General features: G+C 41.4%; 1 protein-coding gene and 1 non-coding gene across 2 annotated transcripts; one reads left to right on the plus strand and one right to left on the minus strand.

The window, feature by feature from the left end:
- The first annotated feature begins 1,172 nt into the window (after positions 1-1,172).
- trnah-gug (transfer RNA histidin (anticodon GUG)) lies at positions 1,173-1,244 on the plus strand. The gene has a single exon. It is a non-coding gene; the product is annotated as a tRNA-His (tRNA).
- Positions 1,245-3,351: 2,107 nt separating this feature from the next.
- On the minus strand, positions 3,352-8,405 carry LOC106578312 (homeobox protein Dlx4b). Its single transcript, XM_014156996.2, has 3 exons — positions 7,782-8,405; positions 6,486-6,679; positions 3,352-4,335 (listed from the first exon to the last, which is right to left on the minus strand). Exons 1-3 carry the CDS (start codon positions 8,092-8,094, stop codon positions 4,087-4,089), a joined length of 756 nt encoding a protein of 251 aa, XP_014012471.1. The 5' UTR covers positions 8,095-8,405; the 3' UTR covers positions 3,352-4,086.
- Between the last annotated feature and the right edge of the window lie 13,167 nt (positions 8,406-21,572).

Consider the following 21,572-nt stretch of genomic DNA (forward strand, 5'->3'; position numbering starts at 1 on the left):
TACTGCCTCTGATCTGGCGGACTCACTAAACACAAATGCTTCGTTTGTAAATTATGTCTGTGTTGGAGTGTGCCCCTGGCTATCCGTCAATAAAAATAAAAAAATAAAATTGTGCCGTCTGGTTTGCTTAAGGACATTAGGACATTAAATGACTTATACTTTTACTTGATACTTAAGTATTTTTTTAGCAATTTCATTTACTTTTGATACTTAAGTATATTTAAAACCAAATACTTGTTTACTTTTACTCAAGTAGTATTTTACTGGGTGACTTTCACTTTTACTTGAGTCATTTTATGTCAAGGTATCTTTACTTTTACTCGAGTATGACAATTGAGGACTTTTTCCACCATGATCTTTGATTGTTTTTCATATACACCCTTAGAAAAAAAGGTTATGGATAGAATCAAAAAGGTTATATGCTTGCTTCATTCATGGCACCCCTTAAGGTTCTATACATGACCTCAATTGGTTCCATATAGAACCCTATATGGATCTCAAGGGTTCTATATAGAACCAATTTTGGTTCAGTGAAGAAGAACTCCTGGGGGTTCTGATCAAATAACCCTACAAAGGGTTCTATATAGAACCTTTAGGGGTGTCATAATATATGAAGCAAGCAATAGAACCCTTTTAAATTCTTTTTTTCAGAGTGTAGATTCGAACTGTTGATATAAGTTTTTTTGCAAGTCAGATTTAATACCAATAGCACGGATCTTATTCATAATGTCAATAAAATAAATATCTAACAAAATGCAATGTTCTGAACAATGATGGGTTCCAATATTGTAGGCTTTACTATTCTGGAAGAAGCTCAGACCTATCATAGGTCTACCCACGCGCGTATTCATAGACCTCACCTGAATATGAATTGTTTGGAAATCTAACTATCACTCACTGTCAAAGTTCTTTAAAATACATTTCTATCGCTCTAGAAGAATGCTTCAATGGTAGGCCTATATATAGCATATAGGATGGTAGACTGTATAGCATATAGGCCTACTATAGTGTTAAGATAGATATGCTACTATGAAGACAATAGAATATCAAGATAGAATCATTTCAAAATTGGACTCGAACAGCTGAAGATATTTGCATGCCTATAAACGTCACTGCAGGCTCCAGTTAATTGCCCAGTATCCCCCGCAATATCCCCGTAGCCCTGGTAGCTCGCCGTGATCGTATAGTGGTTAGTACTCTGCGTTGTGGCCGCAGCAACCCCGGTTCGAATCCGGGTCACGGCATTGCAAATACAATGTCACGGCAAAAGGGATGTTTTGAAAATATTAGGATTAAATATTTAGTACAGTATTACCCCACATTGGCTTGCAGTTGATTTACTTTAATTGCAATAAGTGATTATAGGTCTACTCATGCATTTGATTAAATTACATTTTCATACAGGTTTGTAATTATCATATTTTCACCATGCAGAAAGTATACATACCCCTTAACTTATTCCACATTTTGCTCTGTTACAGCCAGAATTCAAAATGGATCAAATAAAACATTCCCACCCATCTACACACAATATCCCGTAATGACAAAGTGAAAACAGGTTTTTAGAAATGTGTATTTAAAATTAAACACAGAAATATCTAATTCACATAGGCCTAAGTATTCACACCCCTGAGTCAATACAAGTTAGAATCACGTTTGGCAGCAATTAAAGCTGAGAGTCTTTCTGAGTAAGTCTCTAGGAGCTTTGCACACCTGCACAATATTTTCACATTATTCTTTTTGAAATTCTTCAAGCGCTATCAAGTTGATTGTTGATCATTGCTAGACAGCCATTTTCAAGTCTTTCCATAGATTTTCAAAATGATTTAAGTCAAAACCGTAACTAAGCCACTCAGGAACATTCAATGTTGTTTTGATAAGCAACTCCAGTGTATATTTGGCCTTGTTTTAAGTTATTGACCCTCTGAAAGGTCAATTTGTCTCCCAGTGTGCCTGTGCTTAGCTCTATTCCATTTCATTTTATAAAAAAAAACAACATCCTAGTCCTTGCTGATGACAAGCATACCCATAACATGATGCAACCACCACCATGCTTGAAAATATGAAGAGAGGTACTCAGGACATAAAGTTAATTTCTTTGCCACATTTCTTTGTTGCAGTTTTACTTTATTGCCTCATTGCAAACAGGATGCGTGTTTTGGAACATTTTCATTCTGTACAAGCGTCCTTCTTTTCACTGAGTCATTTAGGTTAGTATTGTGGAGAAACTACAATGTTATTGATCCATCTTCAGTTTTCTCCTATCACAGCCATTAAACTTTGTAACTGATTTAAACCTCTACAGGATCGGTGTCCCCCCGCGGGAAGGTTGAGCTAATGTAGGCTAATGTGATTAGCATGAGGTTGTAAGAAACAAAAACAATTCCCAGGACATAGACATATCTGATATGGGCAGAAAGCTTAAATTCTTGTTAATCTAACGGCACTGTCCAATTTACAGTGGCTATTACAGTGAAAGAATACCATGCTATTGCTTGAGGAGAGTGCACAACTATGAACTGGAAAATGTATGAATAAACCAATTAGGCACATTTGGGCAGTCTTGATACGACATTTTAAATAGATATGCATGGTTCATTGGATCAATCTAAAACTTTGAACATACACTTCTGCTGTCTAGTGGCCAAAGTCTAAATTGCACCTGGGCGGGAATAATACATTATGGCACAAAATGCATGTTTTTTTCTTTGTATTATCGTTTACCAGATCTGTGTTATATTCTCCTACATTAATTTCACATTTCCACAAACTTCAAATATGCAAATCCTTGCTTCAGGTCCTGAGCTACAGGCAGTTAGATTTGGATGTCATTTTAGGTGAAAGTTGAAAAAAAGGGTTGGATCCTTAAGAGGTTTTAAAGTCACCATTGGCCTCATGGTGAAATCCCTGAGCGGTTTCTTTCCTCTCCGGCAACTGAGTTAGGAAGGACGCCTGTATCTTTGTAGTGACTGGGTGTATTGATACACCATCCAAAGTCTAATGAATAACGTCAACATGCTCAATGGGATATTTAGCGTCTGCTTTTTTAATTTTTTTACCCATCTACCAATAGGCAAAGTTATTCAATCTTTGCGAGGCATTGAATAACCTCCCTGGTCTTTGTTGTTGAATCTGTGCTTGAAATTCACTACTCGATTAAAGGGACCTTACAGATATTTGTATGTGTGTTGTACAGAGATGGGGTAGTTTTTCAAAAATCATGTTAACCCCTATTATTGAACACGGAATGAGTCCCTGCAACTTACTATGCAATTTGTTAAGCATATTTTACTCCTGGACTTATTTAGGCTTGCCATAACAAATGAGTTGAATACTTATTGACTCAAGACATTTCAGCTTTAAATGTTTAATTCACCTTCAACATTTTTCTACAAACAAAATTCCACTTTGACACTATGAGATATTGCGTGTAGGCCAGTGACACACAATCCCAATTTAATCCATTGTAAATTCAGGCTGTAACACAACAAAATATTGAAAAAGTAAAGGGATGTGAATACTTTCTGAAGGCATGGTATATCAAACAAAGCACTTTAAAATGATCAATAACTAATGACACCTTCACAATAATAGACGCCGAGATCCATCAGTGTATATCAAACAATTCTGACATGTATTTGCACAATAAATTCATATTTGCTGTGACGAGGCTTTCCAAACGTGGACTGCCTGGGACACTACTGTTAATCACATTAATAATACGGTCATAACCAATTGACACACATATTCAGGTGCATGTACCTTGCTGGAATCAAACCATAAGCATGTTGCCACCTGACAGCACAATTCTCACCAAAGACGTTCCAAAAATTAAGAACAGTGCGTAAAGTGGACACAAGAAATAGGCTAACCATACATAGAAATTGTCATCAAAAAACATAGGCTACATTGCATTGAAAGACAACAACAAAAAGACAATTGACATTTAACACATAAATCAAACTTGATAGGCTAGATGAGACGTGTTCGGGTGTGGGGTAGGCAGATATAGCCTTAAGGCACTTGAAAAGTTAGAAATGGCCAGGTGAGTTTTACAGCACCGTGCAGTGTGTTGAGATGGTCTGCTCACATCATTTGAGGTCTGGGCATAGGATTCTGGAGATGGTTTGGGTACCAGTGACCAAAATTGTTCATGTAATTGTTGGGGTGCATAGGGGTCCCTTTGTTTGCCATTGACACCTCCCAAAGTTGAGGAATCCCGGGTGAACACGGAGAAATAGATGACGTACTGTGGAGATGTTCCCCCTCTGGCCCGCTGCCATGCTTCATTATCTTCTTATATTTCGAGCGCTTGTTTTGAAACCATATTTTAATCTAAAAAGATAAAATAGATGTTTAGAAAGTGAAAATATGAGGGAAAAGCCACACATTACAGCGTATGCTATGGCATCCCTCTCTCCACCACCACCACCACCACCACCACAACAATCATTCAACAATTATCTTCCACACAATAGAAATGATTTACATTCGTCATGGCTTGCAAACTCGTAATGGCTTGTCATATTCACATTTTATAATTTCGAAATTACATTGAAAATTGGAACAATTTTATAAGTTTAAAAGGAAAATAGCCCAGAAAATGGCATTCGTTCTTAAACTTCTTGTAATTTTAACACATTTCTTCAACTTTGCCAGTCAGTGCATGGATCCAGAACCCTTAGGCCTATTGCAATTCAGCAAAATGGATGAGCGACACTTCACTAGTTCATTAAATGCTAGCTCCCCTATTGTTCAACATTTTATGAAGCCAATGATGCATGAGTCTGACAACAATCCCATGCTAAAAATATAGTAAAATAAAATAGCCCCAGCTAGCTTGAATATAACACTGGAAACAAGGAGGGAGGTCAGATGCATTTCTATGTATGACGTATTCTACTTAGTCAGAACAAGATGCTATTCTGATCAATTTTACGACGGTATAAAATATTCAATAAAAGCCACAGAGCCCGAGGTGGACAAAGTCAAACCATTCTCATATATAGCAACAAGACACAAAGCCAAATCAGACCCAGACAGGATGGTGTGGTTCAGAGATTTTGCCAGGGAGTGTTTTGAATGACAATTTAACTCAATCAACCTAGGATTGCCTATCATTTAAAAACATATTAATGTTATTGAGTTTAGATATTGAATAGAAGTGTTGCCTATACAATATAACAAAAATATATTGAGCAAAACAATGTTTAAAGGCTTGAAAATGTATCCCATAAAAGACAGATGTGCATGGTGAGATGTTAGACCCAAACATTATGCTCACCACCTATTTACCTTTCATTATGTTTACAGGTCCAAGGGAAATGGTTGCCATAATCTCTATTTCACCCTTAGATTTCAGAATTTTACCTGACATAAATGAATAATGCCAACAATGACTTTGAAAGTAGATCATCTGCATGACAGCCTACTTGTCCTATTTCAGTTACAATCTGTAAACTGTGTGTGTGTGTGTGTGTGTGTGCCCACAGCCTTCATTGTACTGCTCTATGCCCATTTCTGCGGTAATGTATAAGTGTGCTTTAACATGACTTCGACCAAAAGATTGTTGGTAATTAGACACTGATGTTTTTTAAAGACAATACATAGGCCTATAGTTTAGAGTGGCAGCATGTATTTCTGTCTTTCTGTTACTCTGTTAAGCCTATTTGTACTTGCAATATTGCAATTGAGCTATGTTTGCTTTAAATCACAGAGAGCTCTCTGTGAGAAGGTTTTAGCCGCAATGGTAATTTAAGACTAAGAATAAAGCTGCATTAAGAAATTGACTTAACAAAGCTCTCAATTAGCCTTTTCATTTGGTCTTGAGCAGTGCAGAAAGCCACAATAATACCCACAGATCTGTGATCTATGTAAACCCTCTCGATACAACTAAAGGGGAAGGTTGTTTTGTGTTTTTCTTCAATCAAACACAAACATGAACTTGTGGCAGTATTGGTGTTACATTTTCAAATGTTAACCTGTGTGAGACAGATTCAAGGGTTTCATGTCAACATTTTTGACAAAATGTGTCATAATGCTAGTAGACAGCATTGCATAATATTTAATTATCTGTCACTTCTATCAAGAAGGCTAGTAATTTGATCTGTGCACAAATTCAAATAGTCCAGTCTTGCAGTAGAATTAAGGTATGTGAGGCATTTGGATCTTTAATTTTATTTGAAGCAAATTTGACCTAATTTGATATTCCAAGATTGAAATTAATAGGGAAAAAAAATGAAATAAATACAATGTGTATTTAAAACGTTTAATGAGGTGTTTTGTACCTATCTAACTTGTCTGCACTCCACTTTAATTGTTATAAACTATTTGGTTTCTTAGGCCTGAACATAAGGATGACCTAGAAATACAACACTGCACAAATAATTTATTATAATTTGGTAATTAGTCTACTGATATAAGATCGTTTTAAAATCACATTTCCTACTATTGATGGCTATTATGTCAAGCTGAATTTAGCCCACCTGTGTTTGGGTCAGCCCTAATTTAGCCGCCAAATCGGCGCGCTCGGGTAAAGCCAGGTACTGGGTCTGCTGAAACCTATGTTGGAGCGCCTGGAGCTGAAGACTGGAGTAGATGGTCCGTGGTTTGCGTATTTTCTTTCCTTTACCATTCAAACGAATTTCCCCGTTCTCAATCACTGTAGACTTCTCATGGTCTGTGGATAGAAGAGAGAATTCCAGTCAAACTGCGCTGAACAGTAGCCTAATCTGGTGTAGCCTACATTCACTTTGATTTACAACTTTCCACTTTTACATCAGGGCAGAAGATAATATACGATTTAGGCCTACATGAGAGTTGTTATCGTATGCTTTAACTTGGATAGGCAACTCGTATTATCATAACATTAGATCCTAGGCTATTTCAAACATATAATGAGGACTCAAGTGAGGAAGACAGATATTTATATCCCAGGGACTCTTAAATGTGTTGTTTATATAGTATAGTCTGATATAGTCCATTTCAAATGTAAGCAAAACCCGTTGCCTATAGCCTACCAAACAAATTCACGAGAAGGCCTAGTATCTATGTAAGAGTTCGTATCAACATAGGCCTATGCCTAGGCTACTTGAAATTCACGGCCTGGAACTCAGGCTGCATGCCCAAATGTCAGGTTATCTCCTATGAAAATGCCACAGTAAATAGACACAACTATAGTGCTGTGCATGGATGAAATGGTTCTTATTTTCTGGAATTGCTTTGTTAATCTTGACTAATAATGGGAGTAAACGACTGCTTGAGGTACTCATGCATAATCGGGCTAACCCGCAGAAAATTATGGTTAATAAAATGAATGGCACCATCTGTGTTCATTACGGAACATGAGTAGTAAAGATAATCCCAAAATTCCTGCATTTAAAGTAGGAAAACATTTTGATTACCGTAGCACTGACTGTAAATTGCTTTTGAATGTATTGCCTTTAAACCCAAATTTGATTAGGACAATTTTGTCATTTTTGTCAACAATAAATATGTACAGACTGACAGCTATAATGCATGTACATCTGAGGTATAGGCCTACCATAGCCTACAAAGAACTGTCTGATAATTTAGCCTACATCTGATAATATGTAGACTACAATTGTAATAGGCCTACATTTTAAAGCGCAGTTCCATACAATCCACACTCCTTTTACCGCTCAATTTGCACATTGCACACTTTCATTGTAGACGACGCATTTGATTGATTTAAAAATTGGTATGGTGGTATGATAGACCAAGAGCTGTGAGGAACAAACAGATATTGATATTACACGTACCCGTCTCATCTAATCTGGAGTGCGCCAAACTGTGATTGTTGTGCTGGTAGGGCATGTAGGCACTCGGGTAATGAGTGTTCACCGCTCTGGGGTAGGCGTAGCCCAGGGAGCGGCCATAGGAGGACGCGCTGGGGGAGAAGGGACTACCGTGTTGAGAGTGTCCGGCAGATTGTAAGCCATTAACGGGGTAGATGTGAGAGTGTCCTTGGGAATGCTGCTGGTGCTCAGGGTGCCCGTGCCCAAACTCGAAAAAGGTCGATTTGGAGGGGTCTGAAGAATTCAAACTATCAGCCATGAAACCCATAGACATCATTAGCTAATACAGAAGTCCATAAAACCGTCGGTCTAAAAAGGGATGCATTGAGCAATGTCGGTGAGTGAGGAAAAGTTGAACTGGATCCACCATCAAGTCAATAACATTTCCTGTATAAAAAAGGTATTCCAAACGAAGAAAGGAAGAAAATGTACATCCAGGGATCTGTGAAACGAAAAAAAAAAGAACTACATAAAAGTCAATCCTTCTTTACATCATTCGTAAACCTCACAATATCCTCCAGACACTCATGTAGACTCGGTGTGCCTCAAACCCCACTGCCTTCCATCAGCGTGCGCTCTGATTGGTCTCGAATACCTACGATGTCACTCGAGCCTGCAGGACAGACTCATTAAGTTCATTAACATATGTTTCGTGAATGCACTCCTTCAGCCACTAATGTAATGTCACTCAAACGATTTGATAAACAATCATTTGCGCACAGTGCGCTGCTCGATTTACCTAACATAATAAATAAATAACTTATTTTGAAACAGAAAGTCCAGAATGACATTACTGAATAATTTAAATACAGCCTCATGTTATTTATATAAAAAAAAAATTACAGTAAAAGTTTCGTTCCATTAACTCAAAATGGAAATAACATTGATTAATCGCATATTTTTATTAAAACGTTTGAAATAAAAATCTAAGCAAATCAATTAGGTGGTCTAAAGGTTAGCGAAATCGGCCATCCTTTGTATGATTGATTTAGATTGTTACCAAAACAGCACAACATTTTAGAAGCATTCATAATAGACAAGCAGTGATTTGGGGTTTGAGCGGTCACTTGGTGCCAATAGGCTTCCAGCCCCGCTAACTCCAAAGGATCAGATACCAAACACGAGTAGTATTAGGCCTAAGGCTATTTCTATTTCACTCTCATTTGAGTAGATGCAGATAGATAAGCTATGTGTTTGTTATGTTGACAACACATACCTAAAATGGAAATTGACCAAATATTGGCATATTCAATGTATAGACTTCATTGAATGAAACACTTTGACGGTCAAATGATAAACCTCAGCCATGGGCTATTTAAAAAGCATATAGACATGAAAAACATGGCAGGTGCATTATTGATCTTAATTTAACTAACACAATAATCTAGATAGGCACATGCGTTTTCAACCATCCAGTATTTTACACTATTATAAATCAATACTAGGTCATAATTAACCCTCAATAATAAACGTTATAACTAATATTCACTAATGGAAATCTTATCCAGATAGGTCTACCCTATGGGCCTACTTGGTTTATTATAAAGGATCAAATTCCCATCAGAACAGCCAATTCTAACTCAATCGAATGAACAAGATAAATATCTGATCCTGGTGAATTAACTGCCCCCTAGGCAAAGCAGTTTCTTAATCTCAGCAGTTTGACAGCTATTTTAATGTCAGTGTCTGTAATTCTCACCGTGGCGCCAGTTAAAGTGAAAGCAATTTAAGTACTAGCAAAGCCTTTCTTTCACATCACCGTGACACTTAATCGCATATGTAAGGCCTAGTTTTTGAATGGCGCACAACCACTATTTTCTATAGATTTACTTATATTTTTGTCATTCTATTAGTTATGGGGTCCACATGATGGTATCAGGAACAATAAAATAGCCCAGAACATCCCTCTGTCATCTCTCGCAGCAAGTGTGAAGAAAAAAAGGAACTAAAGGAGCGCAACGTGACAATGATGTTTACATGCGTGTACCAATTCTATCATTACATATTTACATTTACATTACATTACATTTAAGTCATTTAGCAGACGCTCTTATCCAGAGCGACTTACAAATTGGTGCATTCACCTTATGATATCCAGTGGAACAACCACTTTACAATAGTGCATCTAAATCTTTTAAGGGGGGGGGCATTTAGAAGGATTACTTTATCCTATCCTAGGTATTCCTTAAAGAGGTGGGGTTTCAGGTGTCTACGGAAGGTGGTGATTGACTCCGCTGTCCTGGCGTCGTGAGGGAGCTTGTTCCACCATTGGGGTGCCAGAGCAGCGAACAGTTTTGACTGGGCTGAGCGGGAACTGTGCTTCCTCAGAGGTAGGGAGGCGAGCAGGCCAGAGGTGGATGAACGCAGTGCCCTTGTTTGGGTATAGGGCCTGATCAGAGCCTGAAGGTATGGAGGTGCCGTTCCCCTCACAGCTCCGTAGGCAATCACCATGGTCTTGTAGCGGATGCAAGCTTCAACTGGAAGCCAGTGGAGAGAGCGGAGGAGCGGGGTGACGTGAGAGAACTTGGGAAGGTTGAACACCAGACGGGCTGCGGCGTTCTGGATGAGTTGTAGGGGTTTAATGGCACGGGCAGGGAGCCCAGCCAACAAATATTGACCTACATATAATAGTTTGAGTCAGTAGACCTATACAGACTACAAGGTAAAGGTTCACTCTACAAGGTAAAGGTAAAGGTTCACTCGTTGCTAACCGGTAACTGCTGCAGAGCCTGCTTTAATAAGGGGCAACGTGTCAAGGATACGTTTTGCCCTTTTATCAAGTGCCAAGATTCAGCCAACCTTTATTGAGCCTAAACTTTAATCCATTGTCGGAGATGTGCTTTTTGGTTATTTTCACAATGTAAAAAATGCAATGGGATAATTTTCATAAAATAGGGAATAAAATAATTGTGTCTGAATATATATATATATTTTATTCTTAGATCGTTAAACTATAACAAAAACAAAAACATTCAAACACACTCATATTATCTAAAACATGACAGCGACTAATGGCTTGTTGCATAGGCCTAATCAGTGCACAGTCAGCAAAACACATTTGATGGGGCACGTTCAAGAAAGTATACAATTCCTGACCACAGGCTCAGAGCAAACTTGTCTGACATCTCAGCCTCTGACACTCTGAACTCAAACACTGAGCAAATTCACATACAGTACCAGTCCAAAGGTTGGACACACCTACTCATTCAAGGCTTTTTCTTTAATATTTCTACATTGTAGAATAATAATGAAGACATCAAAACTATGAAATAACACATGAAATCATGTAGTAACAAAAAAAGTGTTAAACATATCAAAATATATTTTATATTTGAGATTCTTCAAAGTAGTCACCCTTTGCCTTGACAGCTTTGCACACTCTTGGCATTCTCTCAACCAGCTTCATGAGGTAGTAACCTGGAATGCAATTCAATTAACAGGTGTGCCTTGTTAAAGTTAATTTGTGGAATTTCTTTCCTTCCTAATGCGTTTGAGCAAATCAGTTGTGTTGTGACAAGGTAAGGGTCATATACAGAAGATAGCTCTATTTGGTAAAACACCAAGTCCATATTATGGCAAAAACAGCTCAGATAAGCAAAGAGAAACGACAGTCAATCATTAAATTAAGACAAGAACTTTGAAAGTTTCTTCAAGTGCAGTCACAAAAACCATCAAGCACTATGAGGAAACTGGTTCTCATGAGGATCTCCACGGGGAAAGAAGATCCAGAGTTACCTCTGCTGCAGAGGATAAGTGCATTAGAGTTAACAGCACTTCAGATTGCAGCCCAAATAAATGCTTCACAGAGTACAATTTTTTTTTTTTTTTCACCTTTATTTAACCAGGTAGGCCTGTTGAGAACAAGTTCTCATTTATAACTGCGACCAAGATAAAGCAAAGCAGTGCGACAAAAACAACAACACGGAGTTACACATAAACAAACGTATAGTCAATAACACAATAGAAAACTAAAATCGAAAAATCTATGTACAGTGTGTGCAAATGTAGAAGTGTAGGGAGAAAGGCAATAAATAGGCCATAGAGGCAAAATAGTTACAATTTAGCATTAATACTGGAGTGATAGATGTGCAGATGATGATGTGCAAGTAGAGATTCTGGGGTGCAAAAGAGCAAGAGGGTAAGTAATAATATGGGGATGAGGTAGTTGGGTGTGCTACTTACAGATTGGCTGTGTACAGGTACAGTGATCGGTAAGCTGCTCTGATAGCTGATGCTTAAAGTTAGTGAGGGAGATATAAGACTCCAGCTTCAGAGATTTTTGCAATTCGTTCCAGTCATTAGCAGCAGAGAACTGGAAGGAAAGGCGGCCGAAGGAGGAGTTGGCTTTGGGGATGACCATTGCAATATACCTGCTGGAGCGCGTGCTACAGGTGGGTGTTGCTATGGTGACCAGTGAACTGAGATAAGGCGGGGCTTTACCTAGCAAAGACTTATAGATGACCTGGAGCCACTGGGTTTGGCGACGGATATGTAGTGAGGGCCAGCCAACGAGAGCATACAGGTCACAGTGGTGGGTAGTATATGTGGCTTTGGTGACAAAACGGATGGCACTGTGATAGACTACATTCAATTTGCTGAGTAGAGTTTTGGGGGCTATTTGTAAATGACATTGCCGAAGTCAAGGATCAGTAGGATAGTCAGTTTTACGAGGGTATGTTTGGCAGCATGAGTGAAGGAGGCTTTGTTGCGAAATAGGAGGCTGATTCTAGATTTAATTTTGGATTGGAGATGCTTAATGTGAGTCTGGAAGGAGAGTTTACAGTCTAACCAGACGCCTAGGTATTTGTAATTGTCCACATGTTCTAGGTGAGAACCGTCCAGAGTAGTGACAGACACATCTCAACATCAACTGTTTAGAGGAGACTGCGTGAATCAGGCCTTCATGGTCGAATTGCTGCAAAGAAACCACTACAAAAGGACACCAATAAGAAGACTTGCTTAGGCCAAGAAAAAGGAGCAATGAACTTTAGACCAGTGGAAATTTGTCCTTTGGTCTGATCAGTCCAAATTTGAGATTTTCGGTTCCTACCGCGGTGTCTGTGAGACGCAAAGTAGGTGAACGGATGATCTCAGCATGTGTGGTTCCCACCGTGAAGCATGGAGGAGGAGGAGTGAAGGTGCTTTGCTGTTGACAATGTCCGTGATTTATTTAGAATTCAAGACACACTTAACCATCATGGCTTCTACAGCATTCTGCAGCGATACGCCATCCCATCTGGTTTGCACTTCGTGGGACTATTATTTGCTTTTCAACATGACAATGACCCAAAACAGGCTGTGTAAGGGCTATTTTACCAAGAAGGAGAGGGATTGAGTGCTGCATCAGATGACATAGCCTCCACAAATCACCCGACCTCAACCCAATTGAGATCGTTTGGGATGAGTTGGTCCACAGAGTGAAGGAAAAGCAGCCAACAAGTGCTCAGCATGTGGTAACTCCTTCAAGACTGTTGGAAAAGCATTCCTCCAGCAGCATTGCATTGAGAGAATGCCAAGAGCGTGCAAAATGAAAGAAAAACCCTGGAATGAGTAGGTGTGTCCAAACTTTTGACTGGTAGTGTAAAGACTTATGTGGACACCTCTTAAAATAAGTGGCTTCGGCTAGTTCAGCAACACCCATTGCTGACAGGTGTATAAAATTCAAGCACACAGCCATACATTCTCCGTAGACAAGCATTGGGAGTAAAATTTGCCTCCCTGCAGAGCTCAGTGACTTTCAACGTGGTACCGTCATAAGATGCCACCTTTCCAACAAGTCAGTTCGTCACATTTATGCCCTGCTAGAGCTTCCCTGGTCAATTTTAAGTGCTGTTATTGTGAAGTGGAAATGTCTAGGAGGAACAATGACTAGCCGCGAAGTGGTAGGCCACACAAGCTTACAGAACAGAACCAGTGAGTGCTGAAGGGGGCAATGCGTAAAAATTGCCTGTCCTCCGTTGCAACACTCACTACTGAGTTTCAAACTGCCTCTGGAAGCAACATCAGCACAATAACTGTTCGTCGGGAGCTTCATGGCCAGGCAGCCTAAGATCATCATGTGCAATGCCAAGCGTCGGCTGGAGTGGTGTAATGCTCACCACCACTGGACTTTGGAGCAATGGAAGCGCGTTCTCTGGAGTGATGAATCACGCTTCACCATCTGGCAGTCCGACGGACGAATCTGGCTTTGGCGAATGCCAGGAGAATGCATAGTGCCAACTAAAGTTTGGTGGAGGAGGAATAATGGTCTGGGCTGTTGTTCAAGGTTCGGGCTACTGTTGGTCCCTTAGTTCTAGTGAAGGGAAATCTTAACGCTACAGTATACAATGACATTCTAGATGATACTCTGCTTCCAACTTTGTGGCAACAGTTTGGGGAAGGCCCTTTCCTGTTTCAGTATGACAATGCCCCCATGCACAAAGCGAAGTCCATACAGAAATGGTTTGTTGAGATCGGTGTGGAAAACTTGACTGGTCTGTACAGAGCCCTGACCTCAACTCCATCGAACACCTTTGGGATGAATTGGAACGGCAACTGCGAGCCAGGCCTATTCGCCCCGGGTTAGCAAATAACCCAAATTGGGTTGCTTTTAACCTAGCAGTTTTTTTAGTGTATATGCATACTGAGAGTACTCAACCACTGGGTTAGGGCTGGAACAACTGTGTCCCTCCCTGTACTCCCCGACACAGCCAACCAGCCTGAACAAAGCCACAAATTATTGTCAGAGAAATTAGTCCGAAAAATGACCTCCAAGCTGAAATGCATGCAGGCTTTGTAATCGAGCACTGCTATAGCTCCATACAATGCCTCAGCTGCATAGGCTTTCGAATTGGGAAGCTTGTTGTAGCATGATGTAAAATGGAGCAATAGTATGGCAAACTGCTATACTGTTACCTGCGGTATCTGTTCAACCTGTTACGGAAAATAGTGCACAATTTTTGTTGTGCCGAAAACAATAGCTAGTCATAAAAAAGAACCTTGACTATGGTAGACCATGGGATCAGTACACATTGGACAGATTAGCATGTGATACTCCTAGACTCTTAATTCATCACAGCAAAACAACCATTATGGAAATCCTACACGTGGAACTGACAGCTTGACGCACGAATGGATCAATAGGTCAAATGAACAGAAACAGAAAATAAAGGCTTTGGGACTGAAGCCTATGGGCATGTACCTCGCTGCTTACAAGGCACTTAGTTGCTCAATCCATAGGGCTGAGCTCTGAATGTCTGTCATAACCGTACAGGGTGAGGGCCAGGGTGTGAGGCAGACGTGTGAGTGAGTGAAAAGGAAAGGTAGATGCTCTTTAAGGCTTGTAATTATGTCTGCATTACAGGAGAAGAACAAAGGCGAGCCCTGGAGTCATAGCACTGGGATGAGTCCTCGCTGTGGCTGCCTTAATACACGCAAGGGAAAATGTTAATAACAATACTCCTGAGCAAGGCCCAGACTCACTGGCGTCTCCCTTGTCCACAAGGTGTGCATGGGCATGTGTTTATGTGTGTGTGTCTGTCAGTCTGTTTTGTCCATCACGCTGCACTGATACAGAATGACAACATTCCCTATGTACAAATCAAATGCACATTCTCATGTAACTGCTGTGGCTGTGATCTTCCCCCTTGGCACGTCATGTTTTACAAGCAGTGCTCTGTTAGAATAGTGAGGCCTGGTGTTAGACTGAATGTCACTCCACTGCCCCTGAGAGAACATCATGAATGCATTTGGATCAGATCACAACGACAACATAGAAAATTATGCAGATTGTGCACATCATGTGTATCAGTTTTCAACATGAAGTTGAAATGCTAATTGTCATAAATTAAAGCTTTTGAGTTTTTGTAGGCTATTCTCAACCTTCCAATTGTTAAATGACACCCAAAATACATTCACAATTGTAGATCATCTATGGTACATATCCACTTCATTTTAACAGTTAATATTGTGTTTTTGTAGTTTTACTTGAGGCAGGGATATCAGAACTTCTATTACGAAACTGGACTATTTTACATATACTGTACAGTGCACATACCACTCAACCAGATTTGCTGTTTTCCATTCATGTTCTCGCCCTAGGAGTGAAAACAAAACAGAACAAGAGTTTATGCCACAGAGGATGAACTCTTAATCTTTCCTTCAGGCACCATTTGACTGAGCATAACACTCATGTCTGCCTGCTTAGCCCATTGCTTTCAGACAGTGCAGCCATGATGTTTCTGATGGGACCTTCCTCTGAGGATGTTTGAGGACTGGGGCTATTCTGTGAACAATAAATAGATCTGGTGTGCATGTTTATTTCTCTACTAGCTACTCAAAGTCCTAAGCCATTTATAAGAAACACAACATACTCATATGATGTTACAAAAATCTACACTATTGATAATTGGATACATTCATTGAAATGACTATTATTTGGCTAATAAAATGTGGTCCAAGCTGATGGGAAACAATATTTTCTTTATGCATAATTTTGCTCCTAATCTCAGCTCGTTACCTGTATAAAGGACACCTGGGAGCCAGAAATCTTTCTGATTGAGATGGGGTCAAATACTTATTTCCCTCATTAAAATGCAAATCATTTTATAACATTTTTGACATGCGTTTTCTGGATTTTTTTGTTGTTATTCTGTCTCTCACTGTTCAAATAAACCTACCATTAAAATTATAGACTGATCATTTCTTTGTAAGTGGGCAAATGTACAAAATCAGCAGGGGATCAAATACTTTTCCCCCCCACTGTAGCTGGATTATCCCGTCCTACCCTGCAGCACCCCAACCCAACACACCCACTAAGCTTTAGGATCATAGTGAAACATTCATTATTGATTTCAGGTGTGTTAGGCCAAGGCCAGAGCGACAACCAACAATGCGGCAGACCCCCAGGGACTGCCTTAATAGGCATCTCCTTTGATGTGGGCATGTTTTCAATACAGACTCATTTTGTCGTACAGTATTCCATATAAGGCATCCAGACCTTATGAAAGTTGCACAGTATACCCTTAATCTGGTAATAAATCAAATCTAGTGATACATAACTTGACATTTCTGCCATCCATTGTGGGAGGATAACTAACCTTCCAAAGAAGGGCAATTAATTTCTTTGCTGCTATAAATGCTGGGTTACACAGTTTCTTCTGATAACATATCTCCAGTATCACACTTCTAATATATGACTCCCAATCAGGAACAACGATACCCAGCTGTTCCTGATCAGGAGTCACAAGACTAACACAGAAACAGACATACTAGAAAACACATACAGACTTCTTCTGCCACGTCCTGACCAAAATACTACACAACTACTCCCTCTGCTGGTCAGGACGTGACAGTACCCCCCCCCCCCCTTAAAGGTGCAGACCCCGGAACGCACCTTAAAAGAAAACACAAAAATCCCCAATACCACAACAAAAAAGAATACCCCCTAAACAAAAAAGGGAGGGAAGGGAGGGTGGCTGCCGTCAATGACGGCACTGTGCTACACCCTCCCTCCCCAACCCACCTATCCTGGAGGTGGCTCTGGTTCCGGCCTCCTGCCCTCCAGGTTGTAGGCAGACTCATTGGGGTCCGGGTTGTAGACAGACTCAATTTGTTGTGGATCGTGGGCAGGTTCCCTCATTTCCACGCAATAGGCAGACTCATTCAAAACACAGTTAGTCACATTCAGTTCTGAGTCGTAGGTAGACTCCTTCGGTTCCGGGTCGCAGACAGACTCACCCGGTTCCAGGTCATAGGCAGACCCCTTCGGTTCCGGGTCGCAGGCAGACCCCTTCGGTTCCGGGTCGCAGGCAGACCCCTTCGGTTCCGGGTCGCAGGCAGACTCCTTCGGTTCCGGGTCGCAGGCAGACTCCCTCGTTTCCGGGTCGCAGGCAGACTCCCTCGGTTCCGGGTCGCAGGCAGACTCCCTCGGTTCCGGGTCGCAGGCAGTCTCCCTCGGTTCCGGACTGCACACTGCTGCCGGATACTCTGGACTGCACACTGGTGCCGGATACTCTGGACTGCACACTGGTGCCGGATACTCTGGACTGCACACTGGTGCCGGATACTCTGGACTGCACACTGGTGCCGGGCTCTTGAGGCTGGGCCGACGCACTGGAAGCCTGGCGCGTGGGGCTGGTAGAGGTGGTACCAGGCTGAAGACACGCACCCTAGGGCTAGTGCGAGGAGCGGGAACAGGCTGAATAGGACTAGGCCGACTCATGGGAAGCTTGGTCTTGTTTGCTGGTACTGGTCGTGCCAGACTGGAGGAACTCACTTCCGGGATAGCACGCGAGGTGGGAACCGGAAAGACTGGGCCATGGAGGCGCACATGTGGCCGTGACCGCACCGCCTGCACAACCCGTCCTGGCTGGATGGAACTAACAGCCCTGTACGAGCGGGGTGCTGGTACAGGGCGAACTGGGCTGTGCAGGGGCCTGATGGTTGCCGTGCGTAGAGCGGGAGTAGGGTAGCCTGGTCCTAGGAGGCGTACCGGCGACCAGATGAGCTGCGCAGGCATACTCCTACCAGGCTGGATGCCCACTCCAGCACGGCATCTGCGAGGGGCTGGAATGGCGCGCACCGGACTGTGCGTGCGTATGGGCGAGATAGTGCGCACCTCAGCGAAACATGGCGCCCTCCACCTCATACGCTCCTCCATATAAATCACGGGTAGCTGGCTTATGGCTCTTCCTTGGCCTAACCAAACTACCCGTGAGCCCCCCCCCCAATTTTTTTTATTGGGGGTGCCTCTCCGGCTTCCTCGCCAGTCGTGTACCCCGGTAGCGTTCCCGGTCCTCACCAGCCTTTCGCCGTTCCTCCCTCTCTCTTTCCACCTGTCCCCATGGAAGGCGATCCTTTCCAGCCTGGATCTCCTCCCAAGTGTAGGAGCCTTTTCCCTCCAAGATCTCCTCCCAGGTCTATTTCTCACCATAGTCCATGTACTCAACGTTCCTCTCCTTTTTCCGCTGCTTGGTCTTGTTTAGGTGGGTTGTTCTGTAATGGTTGTCGTCAGGAATGGATGACCAAAATGCAGACGGGATGTGAATGCTCATCTTTCTATTTAATTAGAATAAAATGAACACCAAAAAACAAGAAACAATATACCGACAGGAACAGTTAGCAGGCTAACATAAAGCAGTGCTAAAACAACAACCCACAAACCCCAGGTGAAAAACACACTCCTAATATATGACTCCCAATCAGGAACAACGATACCCAGCTGTTCCTGATCAGGAGTCACAAGACTAACACAGAAACAGACATACTAGAAAACACATACAGACTTCTTCTGCCATGTCCTGACCAAAATACTACACAACTACTCCCTCTGCTGGTCAGGACGTGACAATAATGTACTGCAAAAATTCTAATGACCTCCATAGGCTGGTCTTCCCTGGCTGTTTGACACTGCAGGGACACCTGTCACCATCTCATCCTGCTAAGACATGATGAGCATTATGTTGTGTACTGACTGTGCACCATGACAGGGAAGCCTGTAGAGCTGTTTATAACCATGCCAGTGAGAAAAGTAGGGAATTAGCTAGGGAGGCTGACAGATCAATAATGGTACATTGCTATACTGACTATTAAAAACTCACATTTTCCCGAAAAAACATCAGAATATCGGTCTCCAATCGTATGGCCACTGGTTTCATCATCTGATTCAGGTCTACTGTGATTGAGACAAAAATAATAGCCAAAGTTATTTAACGTTAGCCAACTTTTGGCTAGCTCTAGCTAATTGTACGTCATCAAATTTACTTCTGTTGAAACGGGAAAAAACAAAGGCTACAAAACATTTTCATACACACAACAGCTATTATATACTGCTACCTGACAGATACCTATGTCTTATCGGCTCTTAACCAACCATGCTATTTTGTTTGTTTTTTCACAATGTTCGTTTCTTGTTTTGTACATAATGTTGCTGCTACCGTCTCTTATGACCAAAAAGAGCTTCTGGACATCAGAACTGGGATTACTCACCTCAAATTGGACGAGGAGTTCTTCTTCAATGAGTCGGACGTGAGGGATATACTACGGACACCCGACCAGGCCCAGATCCCCGTGATTCGCTGGAAAAAGGAAACGTAGGTGTCGTGGAAAGAGATCAAGATGCCTTGTGAGGATCAGTCAACGAGTGTCTAATCTGCCGTTGCATTCCGTCCTGCTAGCTAACGTTCAATTGCTGGAAAATAAATGGGACGAACTGACAGCACGTATATTCTACCAACGTAACATTAAAAACTGTAATATCTTATGTTTCATCGAGTCGTGGCTGAACAATGACATTAAGAACATACAGCTGGCGGGTTATACACTCCATCGGCAGGACAGAACAGCAGCCTGTGGTAAGACATGGGGCGGGAGCCTATGCATATTTGTAAACAATAGCTGGTGCACAATATCTAAGGAAGTCTCAGGGTTTTGCTCGCCTGAGGTAGAGTATCTCATGATTAGCTGTAGACTACACTATCTACCTAGAGAGTTTTCATCTGTATTTTTCGTAGCTGTCTACATACCACCACAGACAGAAGCTGGCACTAAAACCGCACTCAGTGAGCTGTATTCCGCCATGAGCAAACAGGAAAACGTTCATCCAGAGGCGGCACTCCTAGTGGCCGGGGACTTTAATGCAGGGAAACTTAAATCAGTCTTGCCTAATTTCTATCAGCATGTTTAACCTGTTGGGGCTAGGGGGCAGTATTTGCACGGCCGGATAAAAAACGTACCCGATTTAATCTGGTTACTACTCCTGCCCAGTAACTAGAATATGCATATAATTATTGGCTTTGGATAGAAAACACCCTAAAGTTTCTAAAACTGTTTGAATGGTGTCTGTGAGTATAACAGAACTCATTTGGCAGGCCTAAACCTGAGAAGATTCCTTACAGGAATCAGGCCTGTCTGACAATTTCTTGCCCTCCTTGATCATCTCTAACAAATACAGCGGATCTCTGGCATGACGTGACACTTCCTACGGCTCCCATGGGCTCTCAGAAGGCGGGAAAAAGCTGAACGATGTAATTCCATCCCCAGGCTGAAACACATTAACGTGTTTGGCAAGTGCTCTATCAGAGGGCCATTAGACTGAGGCTCGTGCATGAGGGGATAGCATGCTTTTACTTTCACTCTCTTTGTAATAAAACACGATTTCCCGGTCGGAATATTATCGCTTTTTTCCGAGAAAAATTGCATAAAAATTGATTTTAAACAGCGGTTGACATGCTTCGAAGTACGGTAATGGAATATTTAGAATTCTTTTGTCACGAAATGCGCCGTGCACGTAACCCTTCTTTACCCTTTCGGATAGTGTCTTGAACAAAACGCCGCTATTTGGATATAACAATGGATTATTTGGGACCAAACCAACATTTGTTATTGAAGTAGAAGTCCTGGGAGTGCATTCTGACGAAGAACAGCAAAGGTAATAACATTTTTATTATAGTAAATCTGACTTTGGTGAGTGCTAAACTTGCTGGGTGTCTGGCTATCTACTTAGAATATTGCAAAATGTGCTTTCACCGAAAAGCTATTTTAAAATCGGACATATCGAGTGCATAGAGGAGTTCTGTATCTATAATTCTTAAAATAATTGTTATGCTTTTTGTGAACGTTTATCGTGAGTAATTTAGTAAATTCACCGGCAGTGTTCGGTCGGAATGCTAGTCACATGCTAATGTAAAAAGCTGGTTTTTGATATAAATATGAACTTGATTGAACAAAACATGCATGTATTGTATAACATAATGTCCTAGGGTTGTCATCTGATGA

This window comes from Salmo salar, chromosome ssa19 (assembly GCF_905237065.1).
Source record: "Salmo salar chromosome ssa19, Ssal_v3.1, whole genome shotgun sequence".
In the NCBI taxonomy this organism is placed as follows: domain Eukaryota; kingdom Metazoa; phylum Chordata; class Actinopteri; order Salmoniformes; family Salmonidae; genus Salmo; species Salmo salar.

Coding starts and splice junctions, on each gene's coding strand:
- LOC106578312 (XM_014156996.2), bottom strand. CDS start 8,094: ATGATGTCTATGGGTTTCATGGCTGATAGTTTGAATTCTTCAGACCCC. Junction 6,680..7,781: donor CTCCAGATTAGATGAGACGG/GTACGTGTAATA, acceptor TTCTATCCACAG/ACCATGAGAAGTCTACAGTG. Junction 4,336..6,485: donor TAGGGCTGACCCAAACACAG/GTGGGCTAAATT, acceptor TTATCTTTTTAG/ATTAAAATATGGTTTCAAAA.